The sequence below is a fragment of the Aspergillus steynii genome (genome assembly GCF_002849105.1).
Source record: "Aspergillus steynii IBT 23096 chromosome Unknown P170scaffold_9, whole genome shotgun sequence".
NCBI classification, from domain to species: Eukaryota; Fungi; Ascomycota; class Eurotiomycetes; order Eurotiales; family Aspergillaceae; genus Aspergillus; species Aspergillus steynii.
This window is the reverse complement of record NW_020194406.1, coordinates 1,342,796-1,361,262: the sequence shown is the minus strand read 5'-3', so window position 1 is coordinate 1,361,262 and position 18,467 is coordinate 1,342,796. Positions and strand designations below refer to the sequence as shown.

Sequence of the window (18,467 nt, the reverse complement as noted above, 5' to 3'; positions counted from 1 at the left end):
TTCCATGGCAAACGAGCCCGAAGCCGGAAAAAGAAATCAATATAGGACAAGACGGGTCAGCGGCGTTGGGTGGTGCGTTGCAACTGTTCCCCAATCCGCAGGGCTTCAGTGCCGTCGTCCACCAGAGATTCCTTAAACCACGGATGCTTCAAAGCCTCCTTGGCCGTAATACGGGCCTTCGGGTCGTAAACGAAGATGCGTTGCAAAAGATCCAAGAACAGTTGGTGGAACTTGTTGTTGGTGGGTATAAACTCCTGAGGGTCTTAGCATTGACTTGATAAAACTGAATGACGGAAAAGAAAAGAAGAACTCACGTTAAGCTGTTTCATCGCCCTCACATACTTCCGCGAAGCACGAGTCGTCTCATCGTTCGGGTAGTCGAGTTTATTCCGAACAAAATATCTAAATCGGTCAGCGGAAGCCCTGGTGGGAGATTCGAGATAACATACTTAGCCGACTGGTTTTGACTGCCACTCCGACCTCCTTGCATCACCTGCCGCACGAGTCGGGTATCGATCCGGTCCCCAATGACGGCTTCCATCATCGCGAGATGCTCAAGGTTGTCATGGGTCTGGAAAAGTGCATCACCGGTGAAGAACTCGACCAGGATGCACCCGATACTCCAGATGTCGCACGGAAAGCTCCACCCCAGGTTCAAGATAATCTCCGGGGCCCGGTAATGACGGGTGGACACGACTGACGAATGGTACTCGTCGTCGAAGGTCGCCGAACCGAAATCGATCAGCCGGATTTCGCTGTCCAGCAAGACCCGTCGCTGACGGGCACTTCGAGAGATGGCCTGGGAGGAGGATGGGATGGTCCGGTTGTAGGTGAAGGTCTGATAGGCGTTGCTGACGAGGAGGATGTTCTCGGGTTTCAGGTCGGTGTGGATGAGGTTGAGGTCATGGAGGACTGGACACAAATTAGTATTTACCCGGCCGTTGGGGCTCGAGGAACTCACAGGCAACACTAGTAAAGAGCTGGCGAGCAAAGTTTTGAATCTGACTACTTGGGAACGGGACGAAGCCGTTGCCCTTCAAGAAATCAAACACACTCTGTCCCAGCAGGTCGGTGACGATGCAAATGTGACTGCGGTAGTCGAAACAGTCACGCAGATGGATACATTTGTTCCTGTTCTGCTTGTCATTCGAGGCCAGTGTTGATAGCACTCGAAGTTCGATCCGAGATGCATCCCGGTATTTCTGAATCGAGCGGATGATCTTGACCGCGCAGCGAGCCTTGCGCTGCTTGTCGTATGCTTCCACCACCTTGCCGAACGTCCCCTGGCCGAGGAGCTTCATGATCGTGTCTGTCCGGGTCAGTTCGTATTCAAATCCAGATCGAGGACGCAGTACTTACATCGGTCTGTTAGAGGAGAACCAGGGTTGACAATGTAGTGACCGTCGTCATCATCAAACTTCTCGGTCCGTCCGGGGGGCTGCAAGTGGTCAGATCAAAAATCACTCAGCAGAAGATAGAGTATAAGGGTTCACTGACATCTCGAACGACAGGCACAGGCACGTCCTTGGCCTTGATGGGCGGCTTCGGTGGAGGCACGTAACTCAAAAACGCATCTCCGACGTTCTCCAACTCCTTGCGCTTTTGCTCATCGCGAACGGCCTTTCGCGTCGTGACTCGCTTTCGCTTCTGGCCGGCGTTGGCATCCTCGTAGAAGATGCCATTGCTGGCACCCGAACTGCCCTGGGACAGGGAGGTGGGCGCGGTGGTGTGCATGGAGGTCGTTCGGTCCGTCGACAGCGAGGCGGCGGACGAATCCTCGCCATAGCGCTGGGGGTTGATGGAGTACGAGGGACGATCGTAGTAGGCCACATCGTAGGCGGACTCCATCCCGGTCCGCCGTTTTTTACCCGCGGGCAGTGGTGGTTGAGCGTGGCCGTTGGGAGCCGTGACGGTGGACGTCGTCGCAAAACTGCGAGAGGAGCCGCCCTTTGGCTGCTCTGGCGGCGGAGTGTCATCAATGACAATGACCTCTTTGGGGATGCCGTTTTTGTAGAACTCGCCCCAGTCCGGCTTTTTCTTCCGCCCATGTTGTCCCGAGGCGGCCGCCGCAGCGACGCCATTCTGGGTCTGGGCCATCGTCGCCGCCGTCGCAGGCGTCGTCGTCGGCACGGACGTCGTCGTGGGTGTGGGGGGCGCAGGGGGAGCGAGTTTCGGAGATTGAGCGTAAGGAAGAGTGGCGGTCGAAGGGTTGACGGCGTAGGGGTAAGCGGAAGAGGCTAGGCGAGCGGTGCCTGCGGCGGACGTGGTCGGATAGGATACGTTTGGCTGGTAGGTCTGATGATGGGGGTATCCGTAGTGCTGAGGGTGATGAGAGGTAGGGTGCGTCGCGGTGGCCGTGGAGGGAGTCGACATGATGGATCGAGAACCCTGGCCGGATGGACGAGCCGCGGAGGAATGAGAGGGAGGGCGAGCGAGACAGCGAGAGAACAGGCTTTCTGGGAGGGCTGGAAGGGCTGTCTCCAACCGTCAGGTCGGATCGCAGTAGGCCGCCGGATAATCAATCAATTCGGACGATCTTTCTGGACGGGAGGACAGAGAAATTCAAGAAGAAAAAGAAGAAGAAAAACAGAATCAAGAACGCGAGAGAGAGAGAATGAGACAGGGGACTCGAAGCACCAGGTCGGCAACCCCGGGGATGCTCGTGTTGGCCGCCAGTACCAGTCGAATCTGAGAAAGGGACAAGTGGGAGACGACGGACGGCAGATGCGAAGCGGCCCAGACTCGAGAGAGAAAAGGAGGAGACGAGGCCGAGGAGAGGACGAGAGGGAAGAAGAGGAAGGGGAAGAGGGAAGGGGAGGGAGAGAGAAGGGAAAACGGAGCAGCGTGGGGAGAACACAATGGACAGAGGCGGTCGGGGCGAAGTTGCAAAAGACGACGATACGACGGGATTTCAGGCAGTTTGTCTCATTTGCTTGACGATGACCGCACGATTGAGGCGCATCATTTGGCTGGAGAAGCGAGAGGCAACGCCCGTTTTCTGGTTCGCGGCCGGCAATTGGGACGGCGAGGAGTCGCCAGGCCTGGTCCGGGTCAATTAATGGGCGAGTTCAAAGGAAAGGTCACAATGGAGGATTGAATGAGACACTGCCAGCCGCCCGACATGAAGCAATTGATTCGACGGATTGATTCATTCTTCGCGTCGAGCAATGGGAGATGGTCGAGATGAGGGTTCGGTTACGACGACAACGCCGCACATTTTACTTTCCGCCGTCTACAGCCCAGATTATTCCTACCTTCGATGAGGACAGAAAACCGTGGAAGATACTAAACGATCCTCCATTATGAATCTATCATCATCATCATCCCCGAGTAATACGGATTGTACAGGCGTACGGCGTGCCGGACGCCGGTCGTGCAGATCGCAAGGCTCAGATCGTTGGCAGGCATGGATAATTAATGGCCTTTACTATTATAACACTACTGCGTACTGCGTATTGCTACTGCATTTTGACAGTGAATAACCCCATGTACTCGACCATGTGCATTAATCTCCTGGCCGGGGAGAGTTCACTTTGGCCTCACTGCAGTCCGAGATTTCGATTCTTTGTTGCTGAGGGTGGATTTCATGCAGTTGATTCTTCCGCAGCGCCGGACCGGAATCCATCGACCATAATTGATCAAGGCGATTAAAGTACTCCCCACAGTGCTTTCCCTCGAACTAGACAGACCGCAGAGACGGTGGCGAAGTGACCGTCCAGCAGACCCGAGTCATTCACCTGAATCCTCCCGTCCAGGCCCGTCCAGTCCAATCCCATAACACAACGCCCGTCGCTCCCATTCCAGAACTCCCTGATCGGCCCTTGCGGACAGACGCCGGCTGCATTTGCCTCCATTCCATGCGTCCATCGACTGTCGCCAAGAGCCAATCACGGCGGTGGAGCCCCTCCGCTTTTTGGGTCTTTTTGGCCCTGACATCATCGAGGACGTTTTCTGTTGCCAGTGGGGATTAGTACAGGAAATAGGGGGGAGGGAGAAAGTCAGACAGGGCAGGGGGGATGAGGGTATTGTGCATGTCCAGACCATTGGCCGTTGTCCTTCGAACAGAAAGAAGCAAAAGATGAAAGACAGACCGACAGAGAGAAAGAAGAAGAATTGACGGGAATGGCGCGTCTGGCTGCCCGTAGCCGATCTCGGGCGCTAAACCCCGTGCGGATGGCAGGCCCGTGCATCGGATGGTTTCTTATTCATTATTCATTATTTATTATTCATTATTTATTATTTATTATTTATTTACTATGGATTGTCTTCTGATTATTTAGAATTTACAATTTTACAAGTATAGTGGACAATCGGTTATTTGGTCATAATATTGGGATGGACGACTGCATGCATACGATCACTGGTCATGTCGTCCTTACCGCTCGTCGCGGCTATCAGTAAGGCGAGTTCGTCATTTTCCCCAACACCCCTATATCGCACACTACATGAGAAGAAAAAAAAAAACAAAGCAGGCAGGGAACACATGGAAATAAATCGTCATGGAAATGCATTCGAATGCTGTGGTTTCCCCCGGCCCGCCTCTCGAAAATGCTCGCAGTGATTAATAGATCGAAATAAAAGAACACATCCACGAAGTGAAAACCCCACGTAAGGAGAACCAAGAAGTACCCGCAACGCCAGTGACCACGGTCCTGCGCAGTAACCGTGCGAAAATAGTGGAACAGACTTGACCGACGGTCTAGATTATCAGTAAGGAAGGCAGGAAATTGTAGAGAAAAAAAGAAAAGAAAAAAGGGGTGCGTTCGTCAATCCGCGCGATCCTCTTTGAGATCCTTGGAATACGCCTTCTGGACGTGCCGGGACCCTCGCCCATCAAGCTCCAGCATGAACAGAATATCCCGGACCTGAACGCCGGCCCCTTTCTCCTTGTCCTCTCGCCAGGTTCCCAGTCGCTTGGCCGGCACCGTGGCGGGTTCCCCGGTTCGTCCAGCCTTGTCGGGGGTCGCACTAGGCGTGGCGGCGTTGGCTCGTGACGGTGTGGAAAAGCCGCTGCCGCCCGCGGAGCCCCGGTTGAGCCACGAGTAGGATTTCTTCTGTCCAAACATGCGACCGGACAACATGCTGTTGGTCGCCAGTCGCGCCGTCTCCACCGACTGCTGGTGTTGCTGGGCCTCGCTGGCTTTGGCATCCACCATCTTGCGGGCTTCTTTCTTCGACATGCCTTTCTTATCAAGACTGGGCGCTCTCTCGCCCATGATGGGAGTCGATGCGCCCGAGCCGGGGATGTCCGTCGACTCCGACTTGGTGCCTGCGCCCTCGCCCAGAATGGCATTGGCACCGCGCTTGGCACGTTTGGCCGCACGGCTTTCCTCGCTGGAGTTGTCTTTGTCCATGAGCAGACGGTATTTCTCCGGAAGACTTTTGGGTCCCGGTTGGTCGGCCGCCGATTGGGATCCTGTGTCAGATGTGGTTAGCACATTTGTTTATATTTTTTTTGGAGGTCGTGACAAGGTTTCAGCATACTCTTGAGCGGAGTCTTGGGACTACCTCCGGTCCCGTTGGCAGTAGGAGATGGCACGGCTAATTCATTCCATTCCAGAGGAACATCTCCGTGGGAATGTTCGCGACGGCTCCGCGCGAGTGTGGAGGAGTAGTCAACCACGGTTCGCAGTCGCTCTTCGCATGATAGCGACATCAGATTCAAGATGTCCACCAACGGAGCGCCTTCCTGGTTGAGAATAGTTTGACCTGTGCGCACGATGGATGAGCCGTCGGGTCCGGTCACTTCGATCGGCGCTTGACGGCCCGGCACCGGATGGAACAAGCCTTCGGCCGGTATGCGGACCCCCAGCTCAAACCCCCGTCTCTGCAGTTTCTGTTCCAAGACCTTCGTCAAGAGAAACGGTTCCTGTAGATGGTATTGTGCCCGGCGAGCCGCCTCGCTATCTTCTCGGGTCGGTTCATTTGGGTCTTTGAAGGGCGCTGGAGGCTGAGTTGATGATTCGGTGAGAGGAGATCCTTGGGCCGTGGGCGGCTTGAGCTGTGACGGTTCGCTGAAGCTAGGCTGAGACGATACCGTTCCGGTCGAGGTTTGAGATGTGAAGGATGTGTTGATGGGAGGTTGCGGCTGCTGCTGCGGTAGAGGAGGCTGATGGTGATGCTGCTGTGGTTGAGGTCGTGGTGGCTGCTGGACCTGCACACCTGGACCAGAATAGCTGCTGGTGAGGAAGGCCTCTTCTTCCCTCACATCGATACCCGACGAGGCCAAAACATCCGTCAACTCCGCAGCATCCGTAGCCTTATCCGCAGGTCGAGACGGTGGCCCCATTGCTCCGGGAGGTGCCGGTGCCGGTGCCTGTACAGGTGTCTGAGGCAGTCCGTTCACATTAATGGCATTGGCGGAGGCGGCGATCTGATTTTGTGGGAGGTTCTGAGGAATATTTTGGGGAAGTTGAAGGGTCCCAAAGCTGGGTGAGGCGTAGGGAGACTGAGGGAGAGGCGAAAGACGCTGTCGTTTGGGGGGTGGAGGGACGCCACCTCCATTCACTGGCGATGGAGCTCCCGGCGAGGGTGAAGACCCCGGCGGGGAGAACGACTGGGAAAACTGCTGCGGCTGCGTTTGCGCCATGGTGTATGTCCTTTTTGCTTTCTATATTCGGTCCTTGAAATCGGGGGAATCGCTCAAATTCTGTCACGTCGGTCGGAAGAAGGGCACGCCCGCGCGTGAATTGCAAATCTGAGCGGAATGCTCGAACCGCCGCCGGTACCAGGTATAATCATCTCAAAACATCGCTCTCGGCATACAATCGTAATTTCCCTCGGGGACGAAGACCCCAACGATGGCAAGGTCGTGTGCGCGGTGGATATACCGGGGTTGGCCGTGTAATTCGCGGACGGAAAGGGAGCTTCCAGAGAACGAGGTTTGCTCGAGATCCCGCACGGTCACGTGGGGCTTAGGTCAGCACAATGCGCTGCCTTTCTTTGATTCCATCCGGGGTTCTCCATGAAAGAGTCACCTCCTCCAGACGCCTGCAAAGCGCATTTCCTCTCGGTCTCCTGGTTTGCGACCGGGTCGCATACGGCTTGATTACTCCATCGCGCTCTGCGCCGGCCATGGCTTGTCTGCGTCGCGTGATTTGAGATTGCAGGAACCATAGCTATATTGCGCACCTTGTATATCAGTGTTTCTTTGGACTTAACAGCAATTCTGCCGACCTCCATCCATATCAGTGGCGATTCTATCCAAAGTTTACATCATATTATTGTCTAATAGTTTCTCAATATGGCGACAAAGCGGAAGGCATCGGCTTTAAACGCCGCGGTTGACGATGAACCGGTCGATCCCTCGGATGAGGTCGCGTTTTACTGCCTAGGTGGAGGAAATGAAGTCGGTCGCTCATGTCATATTATTCAGTATAAGGGGAAAACTGTCATGGTGCGTCAATACTATATCGATGGTGGTTTTACGGACATTGCTGACCAAAGATGCTTATAGCTCGATGCCGGCATGCACCCTGCGAAAGAAGGCTTCTCGGCTCTCCCGTTCTTCGACGAGTTCGACTTGAGTACGGTTGATATTCTCCTGATCAGTCAGTACGTTGATCCTCTCTCTCCTTTGAATCTGCACAATCCTTGCTATGCGGTTATATCTTTGTTTGAATGGGTCCGTTGGGGGTTGAGGCATCAAGACCAATGTCGGGTCTTGCTATTCCTCGAGGGGGATTTCCAAGGGCTCGTTTCAGGCCATGTATACGAGAATCGCAATACAATTTATACTAGCTTTATACTTCTTGTGCCCGGTGATTGTATCCTTGTATCTGCGTTGCTTCATCTGTTCCGTCCCCGTGGCGACGACATGCACTTTCACCGATATTATTGGTGTGAAGCAGTGGGCTAACAGATATATGAATTAGTTTCCACGTCGACCACTCCTCCGCCCTCCCTTATGTTCTCAGTAAGACCAACTTCAAAGGCCGTGTGTTCATGACACATGCGACGAAGGCCATCTACAAGTGGTTGATCCAGGACAATGTACGAGTCAGCAACACGGCGTCGTCATCCGATCAGCGCACCACCCTGTATACGGAACATGACCATCTCTCTACGCTCCCCCTTATCGAAACGATTGATTTCAATACCACCCACACTATCAATAGCATCCGCATCACGCCGTTCCCTGCTGGCCACGTCCTCGGTGCTGCTATGTTTTTGGTTTCTATAGCTGGCCTGAATATTCTTTTTACTGGCGACTATTCTCGAGAGGAAGACCGACATCTTATCCCGGCCGAAGTGCCCAAGGGTATTAAGATCGATGTGTTGATCACGGAGTCGACTTTTGGTATCTCGTCCAACCCGCCCCGTTTGGAGCGAGAGGCCGCCCTGATGAAGTCAATCACCGGTGTGTTGAACCGCGGCGGTCGAGTACTGATGCCAGTGTTCGCCCTCGGTCGTGCACAAGAGCTGCTGCTCATTCTGGATGAATACTGGGAGAAACACCCCGAGCTCCAGAAAATGCCCATTTACTATATTGGTAACACTGCGCGAAGATGTATGGTGGTTTATCAGACGTATATCGGCGCGATGAACGATAACATCAAGCGACTCTTCCGGCAACGTATGGCGGAGGCTGAAGCTAGCGGGGATAAGAGTGTCAGTGCAGGACCCTGGGACTTTAGGTTTGTCCGAAGTTTGCGAAGTCTCGAGCGCTTCGATGATGTCGGCGGGTGCGTTATGCTAGCGTCCCCTGGTATGCTGCAGACGGGAACCAGTCGAGAACTACTGGAACGGTGGGCTCCAAATGAACGCAACGGCGTGGTCATGACGGGTTACAGTGTCGAGGGAACGATGGCAAAGCAGCTGTTGAATGAGCCCGAACAGATTCCCGCCGTTATGTCACGAGCGGCGGCGGGCATAGCGAGGCGAAACATGACAGGTAACGAAGAAGATCAAAAAGTGATGATCCCAAGACGATGCACAGTGGACGAGGTCAGCTTTGCTGCTCATGTGGACGGTGTCGAAAACCGCAACTTCATCGAGGAAGTCGCCGCGCCTGTTGTGGTATGTAGCCCTTTTTGCTCTACTTATACACGAGATACTCATTCCTTTATAGATCCTGGTCCATGGCGAAAAGCATCAAATGATGCGACTGAAATCCAAACTGCTTAGTCTTAACGCAGACAAGACAGTGAAGGTTAAGGTCTACACTCCAGCAAATTGCGATGAGGTCCGCATTCCGTTCAAAAAGGACAAGATTGCGAAGGTTGTGGGCAAACTGGCCCAAATCGCGCCCCCGTCGGAAGAAGACGACAGTAGCCTGATGGCCGGTGTTTTGGTTCAGAATGGCTTTGACCTGTCCTTGATGGCACCGGATGACCTCCGCGAGTACGCCGGTCTCACGACCACGACCATCACTTGCAAGCAGCACATTACGCTTAGCTCCGCCAGCATGGACCTGATCAAGTGGGCACTAGAGGGTACATTTGGTGCGATTGAAGAGATCGGCCAGAAAGCCAATGCCAAGGAAGAGAACGTGGATAGCAAGCTCGAGGAAGACGAGGAGATGAAGAACGAACCTGCTGATGAAGAGATTCCGATTGAAGCGAGCCAAACTTATCTTGTCATGGGCTGTGTTATCATTCGATACAACCCCCGGACACGTGAAGTGGAGCTCGAGTGGGAGGGCAATATGATGAACGACGGAGTCGCTGATGCTGTTATGGCGGTGCTCCTGACGGTCGAGAGCAGCCCTGCATCCGTCAAGCGTAAGTATACTTTCTCCAGTATGCATCTTTCTATGCTAATCGTTCTTGATAGAATCGGCTAAGCAACACCACCATCACCATCACCATGGCGAACTGGAACTCCCCAACCCTCACTCTCAAGTAGACGCCGAGGAGCGGTTCACGCGTCTTCTCATGATGCTCGAGGCGCAATTCGGATCCGACATCTCTCCCATCGAGCGTCCCCGTCTACCAGAGCAGCCCAGCAACGGCGCTGTCAAGAATGAAACTTCTATCAAACCCGACCCCGACTCTACCGATCAAACACCCGATAGCGAGGACGACACCAGCAACGTGAAAGCCGAACTGGCCGAGTTGGCTCGTCTCCAGGCCCTTGGCATTCCGGTGCCGGGTATTGAGATCAAGGTCGATAAGCACGTTGCACGGGTCTGGCTGGAGAATCTGGAGGTCGAGTGTGCGAACGCGGTGATGAGGGACAGAGTCCGCGTGGTGATCGAGCGAGCCGTGGAAACGGTAGCAAACATGTGGACCGAGGCGATTCCGACATCTGCTACGAATGGCGAGGCGAAAGAGTTGGACCAGCAGGCACCCTCCAAGGGCGCTGAAATTGAGGCCAAGGCATAGAGCGTTGTGATTATGTATAATTAGGTGCTATCTGATTTTATTCTTCCCTTTCTATCTTATTCGCAAAGGATATCCTGGAACTACTGGAGGCTGTTTAGTAGCTAGCTCATGAATGGATCTGTATCTATTTTGCCTTGAATTATAATCACTACCACCATAACTATATCAGTCGACTCAGCTTAGCGGTAATAACATGAATAACTCTCGAACCCACACTCATCTCAATTCCTCCATTCTACGCTGTCTCCGCCACAATCTTCGCGAACACAGTCTCAATCACCAAACCTGTCTTCTCAACAATCAGATCGATCTCCTCCTTGGTGACATTATACGGCGGTGCCAGGAGAACATGATCGCCGCGCGTGCCATCCACCGTGCCTGACGACGCATACAGTGAGATCCCAAATGCCGGATCCAAGCCTGTTTCCTGGATCTGAACCGCCACGGACGCGGACGTCGGGAAGGGCTCTTTGGTAGTGCGGTCTTTGACGAATTCAATCTGTAGAATCATGTTAGCCTTCACCCAAACCCAGCTCAGAAGCACAAGAGAAAGTAGGGTTAAAAAAAGACTCACCCCCCAAAATAACCCCCTTCCCCTAACATCCCCCACATGCTCACACCCCCCAACCCTCTCTTTCAACCTCTCCTCCAAATACCTCCCCATAACTTTAACATTCTCCAAGAGCCCCTCCTCCTCGATAACCCTCTGCACCGCCAGCGCCGCCGCACACGAAACAGGATGTCCCTGGTAGGTCTGACCGTGGCGGAAAGCGCCGGAGCCGCGATCCAGCGCCTGCACGATCTTCTCGCCGATCAAGACCCCCGAGACGGGCACGTATCCGCCACCGAGGCCCTTCCCGATCGTTTGCAGGTCCGGCACCACGGCCTCGGACTCCCACGCGTGCAGCGTCCCCGTGCGACCCATCCCGCTCATCACCTCGTCGAGAATCAAAAGTGCGCCGTGCTTCTCGCAGATGGATTTCATGGCCTCAAAGTATCCCGGGACGGGGGGGACGGCGCCGAGGGCCTTGTTTTTCGGTCAGTTTGGCGCTTTCTTCGTGGTTCGTGGGTTGGGGAACATCTGAGAGGGGATTGGACAGGGTAGGCAACATACAGCACCAACAACCGGCTCCGCAATAAAAGCGCAGACATTCTGCGGTCCGACGCGCTGGAACTCCGCGTCCAACTCGGCCGCCAGCCTAGACACGTAGTCGGCGTCGGACTCGCCGTCTTTCTTGCCTCGGTAGGCGTAGCAAGGCGAGACATGCGAGGTGTTCTGCGCGAGGAGAGGCTCGAAGGGTTCGCGGCGAAGAACGTGGCGGCCGGCTGCGAGGGCCCCCAGCGTGATGCCGTGGTAGGAGGGGGATCGGGCGATGAATCTCGTGCGCTGGGGCTGTGGGGTGGGGAGCTCGAGGTAGTACTGGCGGGCTAGTTTGAGGGCTGCTTCGACGGCCTCGGAGCCTGGTTTTGTGGTTGGTTAGTCTGTCGCTTTGGTTGCGGGATGTACTGGTTCACGATGGATACATACCCGAACTGACAACGTATAGCTTCGACAGTTTCCCGGCCGTCGAGTCGGTCAAGAACCTCGCTAGTTCTTCGGATACGTTGGTTCCAAAGAACGCGGAATGGCAATATGAGAGTTGTTTAATCTGATTGGTCACTGCCTGGCTGACTTTCTCATGGCCGTGGCCTAGACACGAGACGGCTGCGCCGCCGGTCGAGTCTAGGAATTTGGTGCCGTCTTCGAGAAAGATGTAGCTGCCTTTGCCGCCGATGGCCTTTTTGGGAATGAAACGAGTGTCCCTGTGGAGAACGGCGCTCTGGGGTGTGGTAGTGCCTTGGATTCTTTGTTAGATGAAGTATAGGAAGTTTGAGGAGAGGTACTTGCTTGGGTCGGCCATTGTTGTTGATAGGAATGTAAATGGGTATAGATACTTGTCTGACTCAGTGGGAGAACAATGGACATGATGAAAAAGAAAATTATCCCCTTTTTATATCATGGGCACCGTTCTCCGACTACACCCTAGTAGCAAGTAACAACTGATAGCAGCCATCTACGATGTGGGGTACAACAACACTCGGCATGCCGATGGAGAACCCGAGCCGATGGTTGGCTGCATTCGCCGACATCCCGATCAGGCCCTCGGTTATCGTGAGATGATTGATAGCTAGTATGAGTCAGTTGTTTTGATAAAAGAAGCATATAACCGAGTTGATTGGGGTCAAGCATGTCTGCGTTGCATTTCCATATCCAAGAACACGCCTAATAATTCCACTACTAGTACCAATAGAATTAAGATACTCACGAACTCCAAAGGAGCAACGGAGGACAACAACCCAATTTTAGTTCCTTGCATAGTTCGTGTCTTCAACTCATGATCACAATATCAAGATGAAGATCCCACGCTATTGTTTGCTGTTTCTTGAAATGTGAATTCATACGACTAGTAATTCAAAGATGTGAAATTCCAGCCTCTCCGCTCGGCGACATTATATATGTCTGTAATCTCTCGTCCGCATCTTTATGTGGCGCAGAGAAGGACTTCAATCAGACCATAAATGTGACAATAGAGGTAAGAGCTCGACTCTTCTTCAACACTAGACTGTGACAAGGCTCGTTAGTTGAAGTTGAAAGGCGTTTTCTCATGCACCCTGGATGGAGGATGTATGGAGAGGAGTCAAGCTAAACCCAGTTAGGGTTCAAGGGACATTGGCTGACCGCCAACGCTAGACTGACCGCCCCAGCCTTTTTCTGCCGCCCCGGTGGTCATGTGCCTTCGGCGGCCACTAAATCTCCCGGTGCACACAGAAAGGCCAGACTGGGCTTCAACGTCGACCTCCGCCAGTTCAGTCCCTCCTTTGCACCCCACCTTTTCTCCCCTGTTATCAATTCCCGTCACTCGAGGTCCGATAACCGAGAATTATACCCCAGACAGAAACATGTCTCGAAACGCGCAAGTCGAGGAGGTCTACGACGACTCCGATCCGGAGGAAGTTGCTCCCTCCGACTTCACTAATGAATCTCTCCTCTCCGCTGCAAACATTCCTGCTTCTGCCTCGTCTTCGATACCCATGAGACCGGCCCCCGACCCGCAGCGCGATATCCCCAAACATTTCCAATGCCTGTACCCCATCTACTTCGACAAGTCGCGGTCGCGCGCAGAAGGTCGCAAGGTCGGCGCGGAACTTGCCGTTGAGAATCCTTTGGCCAGAGATATTGTCGATGCGGTGCAGATGCTCGGGTTGACAGTCGGATTCGAGCCGGATAAGCTCCACCCGAAGGATTGGGCGAACCCCGGGCGAGTGCGTGTGCTGCTGAAGGATGAGAACGGGAAGTTGACAAACTCGAAAATCAAGAACAGTAAGTATTCTGCATTTGCGCTTCTTAGTTTCTATTATTCCGACGGCCGTTGCTAACCTCGACCAGAGCATCATCTCTACATCCTCGTGGCCCAGTATCTCAAAGCACACCCGACCACCGAGAAATCTCCGTACAATTTGAGGATCCGAGGCCTCCCCACACCGGAGAAGCTTCCTGAGGCTCCGGCTGCTCCTCGTGGTTGGAAGATTGGAAAGATCCTGCCCCTACACTCTCCGGCTTATACCGGTGGCGGTGTTAGCGACAACCCGCTCAAGGACGCTATGTCGGAGATGCAGAACATGCAGGGTATGCCGGGGATGCCTCAAATGCCTGGGATGCCAGATCTCGCCGGGCTGATGGGCGGCATGGGTGGTATGGGCGGCATGGGCGGCGAGCCGTCCGGAGGCAGCGGCGAAAAGAAGAAGAAGGATAAGAAGAAGGGCAAGGCATAATTTGCCAGACGTGATGGCTGTATGGGATATGGGACACTCCGAGAAATTCTGATTCACTGTCCATATTAATGTGCGTTTCTGGTTGCATTGCACGGGCGTGAGGCGTTGGTTGATTTACACCTGATAAAGGGCACATATACTGTTCTCTGATACCAAGTTGGAATCGAAGATGGATTTATGACATGTGCTATATGTTGGCACGACTCTGGGCAGTTGGATTCATGATGTATCGTCTTTGGGCGTAATTCGTAGTATATTGCCTCCGATCTTCGGCTCTTACCTACCAGCGTAGTCTGATATTGATTTTTATCGTAAGATCTAGATTCCTGTGCTCTATCCTTCCCTATTTTCTGCTAAAACCAGCTTAAACTCATCAAGAATACCCTCTGACTCAAAGCTCGGAAGTGCAGAGCCGGACAATCGCCGGCTGCCGATTAAGGCCGCTCTCATTGGCCGACGGAGTCGATCGCGAGCTTTACCCCGGAGGTCCAGACGTCAACCTGCCGAAGACGTTCCTGGCCCTTCTGGAACATCTACTCCATATACTTGCATGACGTCTATGGGGATTGCGCCCCTTCGTTCAACCTTCCATCGTTCGCATTAATTTCACCCCCTTGCACAACCCCCCATGAACCGACCGTGCGATTGCGCCGACGGCCTTAACAACCCCGCCACTGCGATCGCGCAATCATGAATCCGAGCCCGTCAAGTAGAGACCCCGGCCATGGGGTCTCCAATCCCGGCTCGAATGCCCAGAACCCCTTCAATGCAGATTCTCCTGCGGCATCGAGCGTCCACCATGCGTCAACAAAGTCATCAGGAAAGGCCAGTGGTCGTCAGATCACGCGAAACCGCGCCAGTTACAGCTGCCACACCTGTCGGAGGCGGAAGGTCAAATGTGACAAGGTAAGATCATGGGCTTGAGATTCTCTACAGAGTCTTCGATACTGATGCGGCCTAGGTCCACCCTACGTGCGGAAACTGCCTGAAAACCGGAAACGAGTGCATTTACGATGCGATGCCCAAGGATGAGTCGCGCAGCCATACAAAGGAGGGACACGGGGTTAAGCGGAGGCGAGAACTGTCGGGACCGTTGGAGGACGATATCGACGATTTGCAATCGGTCTATAGCCATTTGAGGCAGGCGGGTTCGTCGGAGCAGAAGTCCGGGTCAAATGGGATCGAAGCACGACTGGACAAGCTCACGTCGATGATCGAACGGTTGAGCAAAACCAATCAACCGTTGGATCCGGCAGAGAGACAGCTGCTGGCGCAGAATGTCGGCTTGGAGGCTGCGAGGAGGGACGCGCGACCGACTCATGGCCTGCCGTTGAAATCGGCCGGAAACTCTCGTCCGGACAGTCCGCGGCGGGCGGCTGATTCTGGCGATGAATTTCCTATTCCTTCGGGACATGCGACCGATCTGGTTGATCCGGTAGGGAGCTTGAATTTGGGTCATCTGAGTTTGGAGGATGGAGGGAGGTCAAGGTATGTTGTTAGTATTGGTGGAGATGCGATTCGGATCTAATTGAGAGTAGATATGTGGGAACAACATACTGGGCGTATATATCGAATGAGGTAATATTGGTATATCATTCGAACCCAGAAGAAAGGCTGATTGACTGCACAGATAAACGAGCTCAACCAACTACTACGTGACCAGAATCGCTCGCACAATGACTCAACCACCAATGAAGGCTCGGCCGAGGAACCGATGCCAGACTCGATGGTGCGCACACCAACTAGTCAATGGAAAATGGATGAAAGCCCTGGAGGAACTGTCGCCGAAAGCAGGCCAACTACTGGCGAAGCGTTCCAACGATCGGTGTTGTTTCCTTCAAGTGAATCGCCATCGGTGATAGACAAGATCGTGGAACCGGAGATGCTGGACCATGTCCCGACAAAACGCCAAAGCCATATCTTGTACCAAGGTTTTATGTCCGGAATTCATGCGATCAGTCCGGTGATTCACCCCCCGACAATACTCAAACTATACAACGCCTTTTGGAATTGGTATGACTACAGTAGCTACTCGGGCGAGCCTTGCCCGGATCCCTCGTTTATACCGCTACTCTACGCTATCTGGTACGGCGGATCTATCACGGTATCTATCCGGATAATCAAAGCCGAGTTTAATGTTGCATCACGCTCCGCCTTGTCGAAAACATTCCATGAAGAGGTCACGCGTTGGCTGACCAAGATCTCATTCCCTCGAAGCCCGTCATTGCAAGGACTGGCCGCATATCTCTTGGTTCAGACGATTCTTTCCAAGGAAGAAGAGCCACTTACCAGCAGCTTGTTTGTGAGTCTGGCTATGAGAGTGGCGCAGACGATGGGACTGCACCGGGACCCGGCCAAGTTTGGGATCCAACCCTACGAAGCAGAGTATCGCCGACGAATCTGGTGGCACATTGTGCATATGGATGGCGTTGTGGCCATGTCGAGTGGACTTCCACCGCTGGTCAGCGACGAGAACTTCTGGGATGTTCGTGAAGCTAGTGAAGTAAAGGATACGCTGCTCGGCACTCACCAGGCCGAAACCTATGAACGTATGGTTGCTGCAGGTATGCGGCCTCCCGACAATCCCGATGACCCGACTGTGTGTGGCGGACCCTCCACGGTGAACGTGTATTATCTGTCGGCCCGAGGGAAATATGTCATGGCCTGTGAGTTTTACCAATGGGATGAGGTATCCACGGATACTAATTGTTAATCGCAGCTGCTGTCCGACGGATCTTGAGGATCCAGTTGGGCATCAAACCAATCACTCGAAGAGACATGGAGGAACTTAGATCCATCCTTCTTGATCTTCAGCTTCAACTTAATTCGATAATCAATCGCATCCCCGAACCAAGCATCTCTTACAGTTCTCCCGATAGATCATATTCCTCCCAGTCCCCAGTGGAAATCCGTTCCAGCGACACGGAACTCCCAGGTAAAGGACCTTCCGGTTGCCTTGAACAGTACCACACGCCGGTCCTTGTATCTTTCCATAAGTGGGCAAGGATACTGCTGTCGTTATTTATCGACAAGGTGGGCTTGAACACCTTGTGTTACATTTGTGGACAGACCATGTTGACCCAAACTAGGCATTTTGTGTTGCATATCAACCTTTTCTTAAGAATGCGAAGAGTCGGATATGGCCCGCTGCCAGGCAAAGGTATGACTGAACCACTCTTCCCTCTTTCCGTATGGATTATTCTGACGAATGCATGCAGTGCTCTCCGTCATTGCCACGGCTTCATGGAGAAATTCATCTCTCTTGCCACTGACCCTGAATTCCAACCCTTTCACTGGAGTTGGCCCGGGAACCACCAACCAATGCATGCCGCCATGATCATGCTCATTGACCTTCACGAGCGACCCTCTAGCCCCGAAGCCCCCAAGTCTCGTGCATTCATCGATAAGATATTCTCGCTCACCGGCCCCGACGGGGGTGTGGTCGGCGGAGAGGACGGCATCTCTACACAACGACCCTTGAAGGACGGCGGCCGCGAAGCCTGGGATATGATTCGCAGACTACGCCAAAACGCATGGCAAAAGGCTGGTCTCGACCCACAGAAGCTCTGGACGGAGCAAGCGCAGGTGCAAGCTGGTGTCGCGGCGCCTGATGAGCCTCCTCCTTGTGCCAGTGACCCCTATTACGCCAACAACGCCGGCTCACCCCCAGTCGCGCCGATGTCCTCTCGGCGACAGCTTTCCGACTTCTCCAAGATGTTCTACAACATGACCCGGTCCCATGTACTCCCCAACCCGGCCTCTACGCTACGTCCCAGCCCTCTTCGAAACCAAATCCCTCAGTCTACGAACCCGGCCCCCGTCCCCGCAACTCCACGCATGGCATCTACTCCACCGTTCCCCCAAACCCCTGCCACAAACTCTCGCTCCATCGACTCTGCTCTGACAGCATCTCCCCTATCTTCTCAAACCCTTCCGCCACTAAACAACGCCCCCGCCCCAGCTCAAGCCCAATACAACCAACCCGCCAACGTCCCGTCCCCATCCCCGTCTACCCTTCTGCCCTTCATGGACACAGCTTCCCCATCCCATCAGCCCATGGCCGTCCCGACCCCTCCCTCCATGGTCGATCCGAACCTGAACTTCGACTGGGACCAGTGGGATGCTGTTTTCGGGCAGCATCTCCCCGTGGCGGACGAGCTAATGGAACTGGATCCCGTGTCGGGATTCGAGTTCGGGGATCTCGGCAGCGTGCGAGGTTCGCGGAGCAGTCAGGCTGGTAGTCTGGCGGGAGGCAGCGAGACGGGGATGGATGATGTTCGGCCACCCGATTGGTACGGGTATTGTTGATTGTTTGGCCTCGTCCTTTTG

At 53.9% G+C, this 18,467-nt stretch overlaps 7 protein-coding genes across 7 annotated transcripts; 2 read left to right on the top strand and 5 right to left on the bottom strand.

Annotated features, from left to right (window-relative positions):
* Positions 1-56: 56 nt before the first annotated feature.
* P170DRAFT_367409 (putative protein kinase (Lkh1)) lies at positions 57-2,373 on the bottom strand (the record flags this gene model as incomplete). Its single annotated transcript, XM_024844805.1, has 6 exons — positions 57-254; positions 315-402; positions 450-912; positions 962-1,309; positions 1,360-1,438; positions 1,498-2,373. 6 exons carry the CDS (start codon positions 2,371-2,373, stop codon positions 57-59), a joined length of 2,052 nt encoding a protein of 683 aa, XP_024699885.1.
* A 1,317-nt stretch (positions 2,374-3,690) lies between these two features.
* On the bottom strand, positions 3,691-4,255 carry P170DRAFT_288723 (uncharacterized protein). The gene has a single exon (XM_024843228.1). It carries the CDS (start codon positions 4,042-4,044, stop codon positions 3,730-3,732), a length of 315 nt encoding a protein of 104 aa, XP_024699884.1. The 5' UTR covers positions 4,045-4,255; the 3' UTR covers positions 3,691-3,729.
* A 188-nt stretch (positions 4,256-4,443) lies between these two features.
* P170DRAFT_440829 (uncharacterized protein) lies at positions 4,444-5,699 on the bottom strand. The gene is made up of 2 exons (XM_024850174.1): positions 5,485-5,699; positions 4,444-5,416 (listed from the first exon to the last, which is right to left on the bottom strand). The coding sequence occupies exon 2, from the start codon at positions 5,352-5,354 to the stop codon at positions 4,767-4,769; it is 588 nt and encodes a 195-aa protein (XP_024699883.1). The 5' UTR covers positions 5,355-5,416; positions 5,485-5,699; the 3' UTR covers positions 4,444-4,766.
* Positions 5,279-6,775, bottom strand: P170DRAFT_440828 (uncharacterized protein). Its single transcript, XM_024850173.1, has 2 exons — positions 5,561-6,775; positions 5,279-5,430 (listed from the first exon to the last, which is right to left on the bottom strand). The coding sequence occupies exons 1-2, from the start codon at positions 6,587-6,589 to the stop codon at positions 5,422-5,424; spliced, it is 1,038 nt and encodes a 345-aa protein (XP_024699882.1). The 5' UTR covers positions 6,590-6,775; the 3' UTR covers positions 5,279-5,421.
* Positions 6,776-6,987: 212 nt separating this feature from the next.
* Positions 6,988-10,325, top strand: ysh1 (cleavage polyadenylation factor subunit YSH1; the record flags this gene model as incomplete). The annotated part of the gene is made up of 5 exons (XM_024852544.1): positions 6,988-7,396; positions 7,457-7,554; positions 7,875-9,018; positions 9,071-9,722; positions 9,775-10,325. The coding sequence occupies exons 1-5, from the start codon at positions 7,244-7,246 to the stop codon at positions 10,323-10,325; spliced, it is 2,598 nt and encodes an 865-aa protein (XP_024699881.1). The 5' UTR covers positions 6,988-7,243.
* Positions 10,326-10,437: 112 nt separating this feature from the next.
* On the bottom strand, positions 10,438-12,226 carry P170DRAFT_468226 (aminotransferase, class III; the record flags this gene model as incomplete). The annotated part of the gene is made up of 5 exons (XM_024852543.1): positions 10,438-10,824; positions 10,900-11,352; positions 11,440-11,786; positions 11,854-12,170; positions 12,210-12,226. The coding sequence occupies 5 exons, from the start codon at positions 12,224-12,226 to the stop codon at positions 10,561-10,563; spliced, it is 1,398 nt and encodes a 465-aa protein (XP_024699880.1). The 3' UTR covers positions 10,438-10,560.
* A 918-nt stretch (positions 12,227-13,144) lies between these two features.
* Positions 13,145-18,446, top strand: P170DRAFT_459088 (uncharacterized protein; the record flags this gene model as incomplete). The annotated part of the gene is made up of 10 exons (XM_024851840.1): positions 13,145-13,686; positions 13,753-14,058; positions 14,911-15,044; positions 15,100-15,626; positions 15,677-15,716; positions 15,769-16,804; positions 16,858-17,171; positions 17,228-17,298; positions 17,357-18,221; positions 18,276-18,446. The coding sequence occupies exons 1-10, from the start codon at positions 13,266-13,268 to the stop codon at positions 18,444-18,446; spliced, it is 3,885 nt and encodes a 1,294-aa protein (XP_024699879.1). The 5' UTR covers positions 13,145-13,265.
* Positions 18,447-18,467: the final 21 nt, after the last annotated feature.

What these genes read in the sequence shown, in the direction of transcription:
- P170DRAFT_440828 (XM_024850173.1), bottom strand. Translation starts at nt 6,589, where the DNA reads ATGGCGCAAACGCAGCCGCAGCAGTTTTCCCAGTCGTTCTCCCCGCCG.
- P170DRAFT_288723 (XM_024843228.1), bottom strand. Translation starts at nt 4,044, where the DNA reads ATGGTCTGGACATGCACAATACCCTCATCCCCCCTGCCCTGTCTGACT.
- P170DRAFT_440829 (XM_024850174.1), bottom strand. Translation starts at nt 5,354, where the DNA reads ATGGACAAAGACAACTCCAGCGAGGAAAGCCGTGCGGCCAAACGTGCC.